The sequence below is a fragment of the Melanerpes formicivorus genome, unplaced genomic scaffold, assembly GCF_026170545.1.
Source record: "Melanerpes formicivorus ecotype bairdi unplaced genomic scaffold, bMelFor1.0.p_v2 SCAF_9, whole genome shotgun sequence".
Lineage (NCBI taxonomy): Eukaryota > Metazoa > Chordata > Aves > Piciformes > Picidae > Melanerpes > Melanerpes formicivorus.
The window spans coordinates 12,259,683-12,273,816 of NW_027142361.1; the positions used below are offsets into that span (position 1 = coordinate 12,259,683).

Sequence of the window (14,134 nt, forward strand, 5' to 3'; positions counted from 1 at the left end):
TTGGTACTGGGGGTTGCCCCAACCCAGGTGTGGGACCTTGCCCTGGGCCTTGTTGAACCTCATGAGATTCACATGGGCCCACTGCTCCAGCTTGTCCAGGTCCACCTGGATGGATCCTGTCCTTCAGGCATGTCAACCACACCACTCAGCTTGGTGTCCTCTGCAAGCATGCACCCCACCACTGGCTGTGAATCCTCCTCTGGTGCACCCCTGTGCCCCCACACCAGTGTCCCCAAGATCAGGAGCTGCCTGTTCCCATAGAGCTTTATTGTGCCAGGAGTACATGGTGGGGGACAGCGCAGGGCTGGAGGGGACAGACATGGCCAGAGGGGGGAAGGGCACAAACCAGCTGCACCCCATCCCACAGGGACCCCCCCACCCTGGAGCTGGCAGCATCTCTGAGAGCTGGGGACCGGCCCCAAACCCTTGCCCTAGGGTGGGGGCAATACACACACAGGGACCCCTCTGCCCCCCCCATCCTGCAAGGCTCAGCCCTGTGGAGGATGCGGTGGGGGGTCCAGAGGAGAGGCAGTGGGGACCCCAGTTTGTCCCCACTGCCCTGATAGCCTGGCTGGCAGCAGACTGGGTTACTGTCCTGGGGGGCCAGGGGGACCCGGTAGCCCTGGGGGGCCTCGTAACCCGGGGTCTCCCTTGGGCCCCATGGGGCCAGCCTGCCCCACAGCCCCAGGGGTCCCAGGGAGTCCTGGCTTGCCCTGTGGGCCAGGGGGTCCCAATGGCCCTGGACCCCCTGCTGGTCCTGGAGGACCGGAGTCTCCCTTGGGTCCTCCCTGTCCCCGGGAGCCAGACTGCCCAAAGCTGCCCTTGGCACCCTTGAGGCCAGGGAAACCTTTCAAGCCCAGGGGTCCCCTTTCACCCTGAGGTCCGGGGTGTCCCAGGGGGCCTGGTGGTCCTTGGGGTCCTAGTGAGCCCAGGCTGCCTGTGTCGCACTTCTCTCCTTTGGTTCCTGGGGGGCCCTTGATGCCCACATCGCCCTTGATGCCACGGGGGCCTGGGAGGCCTGGAACACCTGGGGGAGAGAGGAGGGGGTGAATGGAATGCAGGGACTGTGGGAGGGACAGGACACCAAAACATGGAGAGAGGGAGATGTCCCAGCCCTGCAGACCTTGCTAAGAACAGGATCAGCTGAGCCCATGCAGGTGTGGTTACCAACAGGCTCCACACTTGCTGGTCCATGGCACAATGGGAAGCTGCCAAGGTGCCCATGGGCTCTGTGGAGCTGGAACAGGGTGGACAGACATGTCCTCCCTGCTCCCCAGGGTGGACTGAGATGTCCTCAAGCTACTAAAGCCACGGGGGGAAGCTTTGTGCACTCTAGTTAAAGATCAGCCATACTCCCTCTACTAGGACCATCAAGAGACGTCACTGGCATCAGTGACAAATGAAGGACAATGGTCACCTTCCCACTATTCCTGTCCCCACACACAACGATAGCTCTGAAAGCTGAGTCCATGCAGCTCCATCCCCAAGATACCTCTACATCCATGGGTAAATGTTGGGGTGCCTTTATGTGCATCCCAACACCATGCTGGCCTCAGCATCCATGGTTTGGGTCCTTCATGGTACAGGATACTCCCAAGGAGCCCAGATCTCACCACGCTCGGCCACACAATAAACAGCCCCCAGACTGCCTTCCCAACATAGAATCCTGGAATTTTCAGGGTTGGAAGGGACCTCAAGGATCATCTAGTTCCAACCCCCCTGCCATGGGCAGGGACACCTCACACTAGGTCAGGAGATCAGGTTGCTCACAGCCACACCCAGCCTGCCTTAAAAACCTCCAGGGATGAGGCTTCCACCACCTCCCTGGGCAACCTGTGCCAGTGTCTCACCACCCTCATGGTGAAGAACTTCTTCCTAACATCCAATCTGAATCTACCCATTTCTAGTTTTGTTCCATTTCCCCTGGTCCTATCACTCCCTGACAGCCTCAAAAGTCCCTCCCCAGATTTCTCATAGGCCCCCTTCAGATACTGGAAGGCCACAAGGAGGTCTTCTTGGAGCCCTCTCTTCTCCAGACTGAACAGCCCCAACTCTCTGTCTTCACAGGAGAGGTGCTCCAGCTCTCTGCTCATCCTCGTGGCCCTTCTCTGGACACATTCCTGGCCCCAACCCACCCCCAGGCAGGACTGAGGCTGTGCCCACTGGGATCACAGCAGAATCACAGAAACATTCAAGTTGGAAAAGACCCTCAGGATCACCAAGTCCAACCCAGAACCCTACTCTACAAAGCTCACCCTTAAGCCATATCCCCAAGCACCACATCCAAACAACCTCTAAACACACCCAGGGCTGGTGACTCAACCACCTCACCTCGTAAGACGGTGATGTTCTGCAGCATCTTCCCATGCCGGACATCCACCACCTTCATCTCCTCCATGACCACGGAGAGGTTGCAGAGGTCAAAGTCCAGGCGGGCGCTGAGCAAGCTGTAACGCTCCCGCAGCAGCTCCGTGGCGCCCTGCAGGGAGCCCAGGGAGTGGTTCAGGTAGTAGAGCTCCTCGGCATGGGTGTGGAAGCCCAGGGTGCAGGAGAGCCGCACGTTGTCCAAGTAGCGCAGCATGCTGTGGATGTGGCTGTCGGTGGCATTGATGTTGGTGAAGATGGTGCCAATCTCCACCTCATGGGAGCTCATGCGGCCCTCCAGGCTCTGGAAGCACTCAGCCGTGCGGTTCTCCACGTGCCCGCTGTGGTAGCACAGGTCGTTCATGTTCTCCTGGTGGTTGTCCAGGAAGGAGGAGACGTTGTCCAGCTGCAGCTGCAGCCCCATCACCTGCAGCACCAGGTCGTGCATGCTCTCCGAGTTCTGGCCGACCTGCTGGGCTGCTGCCCCCACGCTGCCTTGGATGCTCCTCAGCAGCTCGCCGGTCTTGGAGGAGGTGGCCCTCAGCCCGCCGAAGAGCCGGGTGTAGTTCTGCCACTCGTTCACCAGCTTCTGCAGCGTCAGCATCTCCTCCTCCGTCTTCCTCTGGGTGGCCTGGATCCAGTCAGAGGTCTGCCCCAGGGTGAAGTTCATCTGCTGCACAGCCGCTCACACGTTGTAGCGCTCCCGGGCCAAGCCCTTGAGGGAGCTGTCCAGCCGGGAGGTGACCGCCTGCCAGCCCCCGACCTGGGCCAAGAACTGCCCCAAGCTTTTGTTGACCTGCTGGACAGAGGAGGAGCAGCTGTCCACCTCACTGGTGATCTTGTTGCTGGTGGATGAGAGCTGGTTGTGGATCTGGGAGGTCTGGTCAAGCAGGATTTCTTGGACCAAAAGCATCTTCTGGATCTCCTCCAGCTCACCCTGCATCTTGGTAATCTCCTGGCCCAGCTGTCCCATCTCATGGCACAGGGAGCAGTTCCCCGAGGTCTTCTCATCTGAATCAAGGGCAGAGGAGTCTGCTACCTCATTCCATCCCTCAGTGGGCCTGGTGACCCTCCTGCAGACTGGAGGAAGGAGTCACCATAGCCTGTCCTTGCAGACCCTGTAGATGGGCACCACAGAGCTATGGGTGGGACAACCCTGACCAGCCTGCACCAGCTCCTGCCCTCAGCCTACTCCTACAACCTCCTCCTACAGCAAGTTCTCCAAAAAGCCCAACCCCACTCACCCCACCCTTGGGGGTCATGCAGTCACCCTTCTGCCAAAATCCTGGGAGATAAGTGGCTCTTGTGGGAGCCCCAGGACCTCAAAAGTGGGGATGCTTCAGCACCCAGCAGCAGTGGTCCCTTGAGAAGATCTCCAGGTTCAGGTGCAAGCCACTCACCCAACCCTTGAAGGTCCTCCTGGATGGATGTGATCTTCTCATAATAAGTTTGGGATGAGCTGATGTTGTTGGAAATGGAGTCAACCTTCTTGAATACTGTGGAGAAAATGTGGGGATTGAGGGAGGTGGGCAGGTGCCAAGATGTGACTGTCCTCCACACTTCCTCTCTGGGCTCATTCCCTGGTAAGGAAGGTGGCCAGGACTTGAAAAGCAGCCTGGGTGGCTGATGGGTGCTGGCTCCATGGGGTGGGTATCTCTGGGGACTTTCAGGTCTACTAGCATCTCCAGGGTGCAGCCCTGGGGAGTATGGCATCACCTGAGCCTGGGAGACTGTTTCTTGCCCATGGAGGTAATGGGGGTGGAACCTCTGTGCTCTGAGGTGGTTTCTGACATCCCTGTAGGGGTAAAGCTATCCCCCTGTGAGATGGCATCACACACAGGGTCCCATATGCATCCCAGGGGCTGGCCGGGAGGAGCTGGATGCTCCTCACCATGCCTGGGTGCTGAAGGTGCTTTTGGGGAGCCCCAGTGTCCTCCAGGGGGGCAGGTGCTGGATTTTCCACCCCTGCCCATGCTCACCGAAGGCAGCCAGCACGGTTACAGCCACAATGAGGAGGATGGAGATGATGTAGAGGACTTTAACAGCTGTCTGGAGAGAGATGTTCTTCTGGCACCGGCTGCAGCTGGTCCGTGCCCTGCCTGAGCGCAGAGAGGGAAGGATCAGGCTCTGCCACGACCCCAGCCCACCCCAAGGGATGTCCTTACCACTTGGTCGGTAGCTGAAGGTTGGCATCTCCTCCTCTTCTCCTCCTGCTGGCTCATCTGCTGAAAGCCAACACAGGAGGGGCCTGGGCTGCCTGCCCTTTCCTGCTCCCAGCCCTGAGGATGGCAATGGTCCCAGGGACACCAGGGACACACTGTAACCTGCCATCCCCACGGAAAAGCCAGGAAGCTACATGGGAGCCACCATTGCCACCTTCAGCTTGCCAAAGCCCAGTGGCACCAGCCCATGAGGACATGTACCTGCACCACTACCTGCTCCTGCAGGGCTTGGCCAGGACCTTTTCAATCCAAGACCATAAACATGGGTAAAGTCGGTGAAATTGGGACAAAAGGCAGGTGGTGGAGAAGATGACAGCTCCTGCCTTCTAGCCCCTAGTGCCACCCCATCCTGGGACCCCCATTCTGATGGGGGGGGCAAGCTGGGATGTTCCTGACAGGGTGGGCTGGATCCTACCCATGGCCCCAGCACAGGGGATGAGCTCAGCACCGGAATCTGACCCTGAAGAATCTAGAGACAGGGGCACAAGGTCTTCCTCCCTGGCTCCCCGGAGCTCCCCAGAGCTCCCTGGGAGCTGTGCCATGCTCCACAGCACACACACACACTCCTCCCCCTGCTGCCACCCTCTGCCCAGGGCATCCCTGAATTCCTCACCAGCAGGAGGTTTTCCATCTGGAGTTGCTCCGGAATGACCACAGAACCCACATCCCTTGCTTTATACAACCCGGGCTCCCCCCGCAAAGGTGGGTGGGGGGCAGGAGAGGGGCTGCAGGCAAGGGACAGAGGAGGTAGCGATTCCCTCGGTCCTCCCCGGCACAGCCCTTTGCTTTTTGCGCCCCAAATTCTGCTTTTCTGCTCCAGGAAATCAACAAGTGGTGGACTCTGAGCAAGCTGAATGCATTGGACCCCACCCCGATCCTTTCTAACCCCCCACTCCGCCCCGATGTGGGGGTCCCTGGTCACGGCCGAAGCCGACTCAGCCCCCAGGTACGGGGTGATGCTGCCCGTGGGGAGCAGGGATGAGGTGGGATTCGGGGGGTGCCGGCTGCCCCCCAGGCTCTACCGCCCACTCCTGCACAGCCGTCTCCTCTTCTCCCCCATGCCACCAGCCCGGCTCCAACCCCCACTCACCTCTCATAGTCCCCGGGCTGGCGGGGGGGCAGTGGCTGCAATCCTGCCCCGTCCAGGCCTCAGTTCCCGCATCCGCCCCGGCACGGCTCTTCCCGGCGAAGCTTCAGCAAGTGGCCAGCATGGCCGAGGCTGCTCCCCGCCGCCGGCCCCCCGCTCCCAAAACTTCCTGAGGAGCCTTCAGAAGCAGCCAGGGTGGTGAAGCGCCCCCAGGACCGGCCGCTCCCCCATGGCCGCTGCCCAGGCGGGGATGGGCGACTGGCACCGGCGGGCTGGGGCCGGGGGATGGCAGAGCCCTGCCCGGGGCTGGGAGCTGGACGCTGGCCACCGAAAGGGGAGGCGCTGGGAAATGTGCTGGAGAAGAAAGGCTGGTCCCGCGCCCGCCCTCCTTCCCTCCAGCCCTAATGAGTACCAAATGTCAGACCGACGCCAGGCCCGGCCGTGCCAGCCTGGCTCGGCCGTGTTCGGGCAGCCTGGGGGCTGGGGAAGGACGTCTTGGTCTGGAGGAGACGGTCCTGCTCTGGAGAAGATGGGTCCAAGGGCATCAGGGCTCAGGAGGCTGGCTCAGGGAGATGAGCGACTGGGGTCAGGACTGGGGTTGAGTATGTGTGTCTGGGGCAGGGACACGGGAGGATGGGTCTGGGGTCATGCTTTGGACCCACAGATCTGGGTCACAGACATGGGGGCTGGGGTGCTGAGTCGGTTCCCTGGATCTAGGTCAAGGGCATGGGGGGATGGATCTGAGGTCCTGCTTTGGGCCCATGGATCTGAGTAAGGAACATAGGAGATGAGTCTGGGGTCTTAAGTCAGTCCCCAGGGATGTGGGCAGATGAGTTTGGGGTCCTGGATCTGGCCTCTGGAACTGGGTCAGGGACACAGGGTGCTGTAGTTCGGGTTCTAGAATCCTGGCTGGGTCTCAGGGTACCGTGCTTTGTCTTCTGTTTTCTGCTTTGGAGATGTGGTCCCAGTTCAGACATGGGACAGGGGTCCCATGGGAGCTGGAGACATTTGAGGGGGTTCCTTGCAGAGACCCCTTCCCCACCAAGGCTTTCATGTTGGGCTGCTGCTGCCCTCTGCCAAGATCTGGCCGGGCTCCTGGGAAGCCTTCCTCCCACTACAGCCTCCCTCTTCCTCCAAGGGTTCCCTGACCATCTCTGGGCCACCATGGTGGATGTCTCCATCTGGCCAGACCTCCACAACTCCTACAGCAACCACCTGCTTGTTTCAGGCCAGATGTGCCCCTGCTTGGGTTATATTGGTTGAATTTCTCCAATGTTCCCCATTCCAGTGCCTACATACCCCCAACTCACTTGGATGGGGCTCCCAGACATCCCCATCCTGTGTTTTTTGGTCCTGGAGCCTTCTCCTCACCCCCCTGGCCATTTCTCAGTGCATTTTAGGGGTCTCTCTTCCCCAAGCTTCCTCCATCACATCATACCAACACCCATCATGATATTGTTTTAACTCCCACAGCCCCCTGAGTGATGCTCTTCAGGGGTTGTGTCCCTCCATACCTCAGCCCGTGGCATCTTCTGAGGGTTCACAACGTGGCCACCAGATGATGTTCAATGGTGCTTGAGGTCTTCTTCCCACCATCCTCATCCTTTGCAGCTGCTGCCTGCTGCTCAGACTATTGATGACTCATAGTTGGTGGAGCTAATCCAGAGATGCCCAACTTGGCAGTGGAGCTGCTCTCTTGTATCCTTGCTGACTCAGCATTTGGGCTGACCAGCTCAACACAGATGTTCTAAATATACTTCTGCTTGGGATGGCATATGGGTCCCTGTCTTGAGACCCCTGAGTTATCAGCCCCTGGGCTACCTGCTGTGCCCTGGATCCTGCCATCAAGTGCAGCTCATTGTTTGGGGGTCCCCAAGTGAGGCAATACCACATGAAAGTGGCTGCCCCACGTCAACTCCTGTTAAACATCCAAGAGCATCCCACCTTGCTGCCCTTCTGGTTTCAACCACCTTATGGACCAGAGCTTGAGGTTCCCAGTGTCTGTGTACCCACAAGGCTTGTGGTCACCCTCCATTGTATTCACCATTTGGTTGAAGAGCTGGACTTACAGAACCATAGAATGGTTTGGGTTGGAAGAGCCAACTCCCCTGCAGTGAGCAGGGATATGTTCAACTAAAGCAGATTGCTCAGAGCCCCATCCAACCTGATCTGGAATGGTTCCAGACTTGATGATCTTCAGGGTCTTTTCCAACTGAAATGATTCCAGAAGAGCTTGAAGAGGTACTACCATCAGGAGAGATGGAGAAGGGCATAGACGCACAACCCTCTGAAGACCACGAGGAGCATCAGAAGATCAGCTGGAGGTCACTAACAGGGGTTGAGACTTGAGTGTTGGACAACCACCACCACTCCCAGAAGCTGCTAAGCCCCAAGATGCAATTCCTTGGTGTCCCAAATCCAAACCACGAGCTGCCATGAGGAATTGTCACTCTATACCAGTCAAACCCAGTGCAGAAACAAAGACAAAATGCAAGAAAAGTCATGGCTCACGATACAAAAAATAAAAAGACTTTAATAAATGATGAAGTGGAAAAAGAGGGAAAGAAAACAAAGAAACTGCCAAGGCCATTGATCAGCATCTCCCACGGCCCTGAGCTAAAGCTGGCTCAGCTCCACCAAGCTAGCAGGACTGGGAACAGAAACACCATCCCCCCACTCACAGCACTGTTGGGGCCACAGCTGGAGATCCCAGCACCCTGCTGGATGCTATGAAAAAGCAACTTAATCCCAGTCAAAACCTGTATACCCAGCAAGGCTTCTCTCCCTGTCTCTGAACACGGCAGCAGAGAGTTAGTCCTGCCTAAAAGCTCCTCAGTCCTAAAAGCTTCTCAGATTTACCTAAAAGCTTCTCAGTCCTACAACCTTCTCAGTTCCACCTAAAAGTTCCCCAGTCCTTCCTAAAACCTCCTTAGTCCTGCCTAGAAGCTCCTTCAGTCCTAAAAGCCTCCCAGATCCACCCAAAAGCTGCTCAGTCCTGCCATAAAGATGACTGAAGGGCTGGACACCTCTGCTATGAGGACAGGCTGAGGAAGCTGGAGTTGTTCAGCCTGGAGAAGAGCAGCTGCTTTCCAATAGCTGAAGGGGTCCCTACAGGAAGGCTGCAGAAGGACTTTTCATAAGGGTCTCAAGTGACAGGACGAGGGGGAAGGGGTTTAAGCTGAGGGAGAGTAGGTTTAGACTGGATCTTAGGAAGAAGCTCTCCAGTAGGAGGATGGTGAGATTCTGGAATAGGTTGCCCAGAGAGCTCAGCTTTAACACATCCTGGTGACATCCCACACAGTCGGAGACACAAATGCTTGCCAACAACTCCAACTACAGCAAGGCAGCAGGAGTTGACCCCTGTGCAGTTCTTAGCAAGAGAGATGTCCCAGTCTTGGGTGGAAGAAAAGAAGAGCAGCCTGCCCACTGCCCTTGTCTCTGCTAAATCCAGCCTTTCACCCCCAACTACTGCTGGTGCTGCTACTGCCCAGAATGTATCTCTCGTGGGTTTTTCAATGCCCTAGCCCTGGCTGGCTCTGCCTTCCAGGTGATGTTTAGCATAGTTTGGGAGGAGCTGAGTAACAGAGTCAGGTCTGTTTAACTTCTACTTTGTTTGGCTCAGTATTGTACTGAAAGGCATCCTCTTTAATGTTAAAATTGCAGTTCATCAAGCAAAGGCCTTTGCCTGGGCACTCCACCTTCAAAATCAAGTTTGAAGCCGGCTGCTTTGCCATTTTAGCCTTGCTTCATTGGTTTTAGCCACAGCAGGGCTGTCTTATCTCACAAGACTCCCTCCCTCAGTTGTTTGGCTGGCCAGCTGCAGGGATCTTCCTCTTGGTTGTAAATGACCTTGCTCCTGAAGCACACTAAATCAGCTTGCATTCCTGTCCCACGGGAAGCCAGGCAGTTATCCCACACCAGCAGCAATCTCATGGAGGTCTGGAAGGTCTAAGGCCATGGAGCCTCTTCCCCCGGGCAGCCCCTCAGCAGCGTGGCTTCAATCTGCCATTTGTACCCAAACCCATCCTCCTGAAGTTGGTGGAGCCAGGAGAGGACATTGCCCTCGGGACCATCCTCTGCCTCCCGTCCCCACCATATCTCCAAGGGGAAGCCACCAATCACTTGGCAAGAGCCCAGCGCCTCTCCCTGTGCCCATACAGATCTGACCCCTGCCACAATCACAGGGAGCATCTTCACCCACCTGTTGCCAGCCCTTCGGGCCAGCTGCTGCAGGGCTGACGTGGCTGGTCCCACCTGCCCAGCCCACAGGATGTTCCATGGAGACTCCATGCCAGACACTGCCATCATGGCAACGTTCTGGAGGAAGGGTAGGACATGAGGGAAACGGATGACAGAAGGTGTCCCATACTGGGCAAAAACCTCCCTGTTGCCTGTCATAGGTGTGGTGACCTGGTTCAGGAATGGCACGGCGGCCAACCCCAGGCCGCACGGTCCATCAGCTCACAGACACCAATGTGGTGGACGGCAAATGGCGTTTATTAGTGAGTGATGCAGCACTATATAACTGAGGTTTACATCACTTCCGTCTGCTTGCACCATAAACTAAACGCTATTGGCTATCAGGAGAGGGGCCCTACCTTCCTGTACAACGCGAGATCTTCCGGCCGCTGGACCCTAACTACCTACAATTCCCCCCTCCCTATGCATAATCAAATTAGCTAAAATATAACAATACTGAAGAATTCTATTCTTTATAACAATCTTAAAAGTATACATCATAAACTTGAATAAAAAACATAAGGCACAGTGAACGTGTGGAAATTAGGGGGATAACTGGTAACAATGGGGTGTAACTTGAGGTAACTAAGGATAACTGGGGATAACACTGGGTAAATACATTCGTAAAGCAGTTGCTGGTGTTCTACCAACTGTGACCGGTTGACGTTGCCCCCTTAAGAAAGGGAATATGGTGGACGGAAGTTGGTAAACGGAAGGAATAATCTCAACTAATTTCATTGGGAGAATGGGAGGAAGCACCTTCGGAACTGGGAGTGAACTGGACCTTTCCAGCACTTCTCTGTCAGTCTTGCTTCCGCCTTTTCTTCGTGCAGCAGCTCTGTCTCTGTGCTGGGCTTTCTGCCAAGGCCTCGGCCTTGAAGACAGATAAAGGCCGGTATATTAACTCCCTTCCAATTAACACGAACTGCTTCTAACTTTTTTTTTCCTCTCTTTTCTTTCTCTTTCTATCCCATTCTGGGGAAAGGGGGGAGAGAGGGGAGAGCGGAGGTGGGGAACCCCCTCTGTCCAGAGGGGGGTTACTGTCATTTCTGTGTTGCTCTGTTGTATATCTTAGTATATATTGTAGATATTGTAAATTTGTAAATATTCCCCTGCATTCCCTACATTGCTTTGTAAATATAGCTCCACTGCTTTGCTAATTCAGCTTGTGAGTTTTTTTTTCCCTTTCCCTTCAAGTTTCTTTCCCTTTACTTTACAAGGGGGAAGGGAGGAGGCTTCTCGGCCTTACCCTTCCACCCACCACATTCTTTTTATTGGCGCCCAACGTGGGGCTCGAACCCACGACCCTGATATTAAGAGTCTCATTCTCTGTGGAGGAGCGGAAGCAGAATGGAGACTGGCGTCTGACGGTAGACTACCGAGCCCTAAATGAAGTGACACCACCTATGAGTGCAGCAGTGCCAGACATGATGGAACTTCAGTATGAGCTGGAATCCAAAGAGGCCAAATGGTATGCTACCATAGACATTGCTAATGCATTTTTCTCTATTCCCATAGCAGAGGAATGCAGGCCTCAGTTTGCTTTCACCTGGAGAGGAATCCAGTACACTTTCAACAGGCTGCCAATGGGCTGGATCCACAGCTCAAGCATCTGTCATGCAGTGATCCACGATGCTCTGGAGAAAGGCGGTGCTCCAGAACACATCCAGTTCATCGATGACATCATTGTCTGGGGCAAAACTGCTGAGGAAGTCTTCGAGAAAGGTAACAAAATCATTGACATTCTTCTGAATGCAGGTTTTGCCATCAAGCGAGACAAAGTGAAAGGACCTACCACAGAAATTCAGTTTCTGGGAGTGCGATGGCAGGATGGACGCTGACACATTCCAGTGGATGTGGTAAATAGAGTCTCTACCATGGCAAATCCCACCAACAAGCAAGAGACCCTACGTGTCTTGGGGATAGTGGGATTTTGGAGACTACACATTCCTGGATACAGTCAGATTGTGAAACCTCTGTATGATGTGACTCGAAAGAGAAAACATTTCCACTGGGGACCTGAACAACAAGCAGCCTTTGACCAGATAAAGCAAGAGGTAATTCAAGCAATGGGTCTGGGACCTGTCCGAGATGGTCCAGACATTAAGAACATTTTGTACACGGCTGCAAGTGACAATGGTCCAACCTGGTGCTTGTGGCAAAAAGCTCCAGGTGAGACACGTGGACGACCCCTTGGTTTCTGGAGTCGAGGTTACAGAGGTTCAGAGGCTAATTATACTCCAACAGAGAAAGAAATCTTAGCTGCCTATGAAGGAGTAAAAGCATCTTCTGAAGTGATTGGAACTGAATCACAACTTCTTCTAGCTCCCAGATTACCAGTTTTGAATTGGATGTTCAAAGGCAAAGGCTCCACACCACATCATGCTACAGACTCAACATGGTCTAAGTGGATGGCTCTGATAACACAGAGAGCTCCCATGGGAAATCTTGAAAGGCCTGGTCTAGTGGAGGTGATCTCAAGTTGGCCTGAAGGCATCAACTGTGCCAAACCTCCAGAGGAGAAAGTAACTCGTGCTGAGGAAGCTCCTCCTTACAATGACCTTTCTGATGATGAAAAGAAATATGCTTTGTTCACAGACGGTTCCTGTCGTCTTGTTGGAAACAAGCGAAGGTGGAAGTCTGCAGTGTGGAGTCCAACACGCCGAGTTGCAGAGGCGAAAGATGGAGAAGGAGAATCCAGTCAGTTCGCAGAGGTAAAAGCTGTCCAGCTAGCTCTCGACGTGGCTGAACGTGAGAGATGGCCAAAGCTTTATCTCTACACCGACTCATGGATGGTAGCCAATGCTCTATGGGGTTGGCTAAAGAACTGGAAGAAGAGTGGTTGGCAGAGGAAAGGAAAACCCATTTGGGCAGCCGACCTGTGGCAGGACATTGCTGACCGAATCGAGAGAATTCCAGTGAAAGTGAGACACATCGATGCTCACATTCCTAAGAGCAAAGCTACTGAGGAACAGCAACACAACCATCAGGCAGATCTAGCTGCAAGAGTTTCTCAAGTAGACATGGACTCTAATCTTGATCTCGACTGGAAACACCGAGGTGAGATATTCTTAGCTCGGTGGGCTCACGATTCGTCAGGACATCAAGGCAGAGATGCAACATACCAATGGGCTCGTGACAGATCCATAGACATTTCCATGGATTCTATCACACATGTCATCCATGACTGTGACATTTGTGCTGCTATTAAGCAGGCAAAATGGCTGAAGCCCTTGTGGTATGGTGACAGATGGTCCAAGTACAAGTATGGTGAAGCTTGGCAGATTGACTACATCACTCTACCACGTTCTCGTTCTGGTAAGCAATACGTGCTTACTATGGTAGAGGCAAACACTGGGTGGTTGGAAACTTATCCAGTTCCACATGCAACTGCACGCAACACCATTCTCGGTCTGGAGAGACAAATCCTGTGGAGACACGGAACTCCAGAGAGGATTGAGTCAGACAACGGAACTCATTTCAAGAACAACCTTGTAAAGAACTGGGCAAAAGAGCACGGTATTGAGTGGATATTCCACATTCCCTACTATGCACCAGCTTCAGGGAAGATTGAACGCTACAACGGTTTGTTGAAGACCACTCTTAAAGCCATGGGGGGTGGATCTTTGAAAAACTGGGAAAAACATTTAGCACAAGCAACCTGGCTGGTAAATAGTAGAGGTTCAGTGAACCGAGCTGGACCTGCACATTCAGATTTGCTACGGAAAGTAGAAGGTGATAGAGTTCCTGTTTTTAGAGAAAAGAATCTGTTAGGTAAAACTGTTTGGGTATTTTCACCCTCAGGAGAGGCTAAACCTGTCCGAGGGGTGGTTTCAGCTGAAGGTCCTGGTCACACTTATTGGGTAATGCAAGAGAATGGTGAAATTCAGTGTGTTCCACAAAGAAATTTAACTTTAGCTGAAAGAGGTTAATTTCGAACTGTTGTACAGCTACATCGCGTCCAAAGGAAGAGTCAACGAGGAATCTACGGTGCACGAACCCTGAGATCCCTGAGAGCCCTGAGTCAACTAAGAGACCCTGAGAATCCCTGTTTCCCTTTTCTTCGCTTCGTCGGTGAAGAAATGAACTGTTTTCCATTCTTCTCATTTTCTGATTTTCTTGGACTTTTGAATCATCTACATCTGAGCATAGCCGGAATGGACAATGAACTTTACTCACGAACTGTAAATATCGTTTTGGATTGGATGGACAGTATGAACAG

The 14,134-nt window shown here is 54.3% G+C and overlaps 1 protein-coding gene across 1 annotated transcript; it reads right to left on the reverse strand.

The window, feature by feature from the left end:
* Positions 1-254: 254 nt before the first annotated feature.
* Positions 255-4,603, reverse strand: SCARA3 (scavenger receptor class A member 3). Its single transcript, XM_068143277.1, is given in 5 exon segments — positions 255-1,027; positions 2,332-3,375; positions 3,765-3,860; positions 4,344-4,463; positions 4,530-4,603. Coding segments are annotated over 5 exon segments (1,728 nt in total). The 5' UTR covers positions 4,558-4,603; the 3' UTR covers positions 255-587.
* Between the last annotated feature and the right edge of the window lie 9,531 nt (positions 4,604-14,134).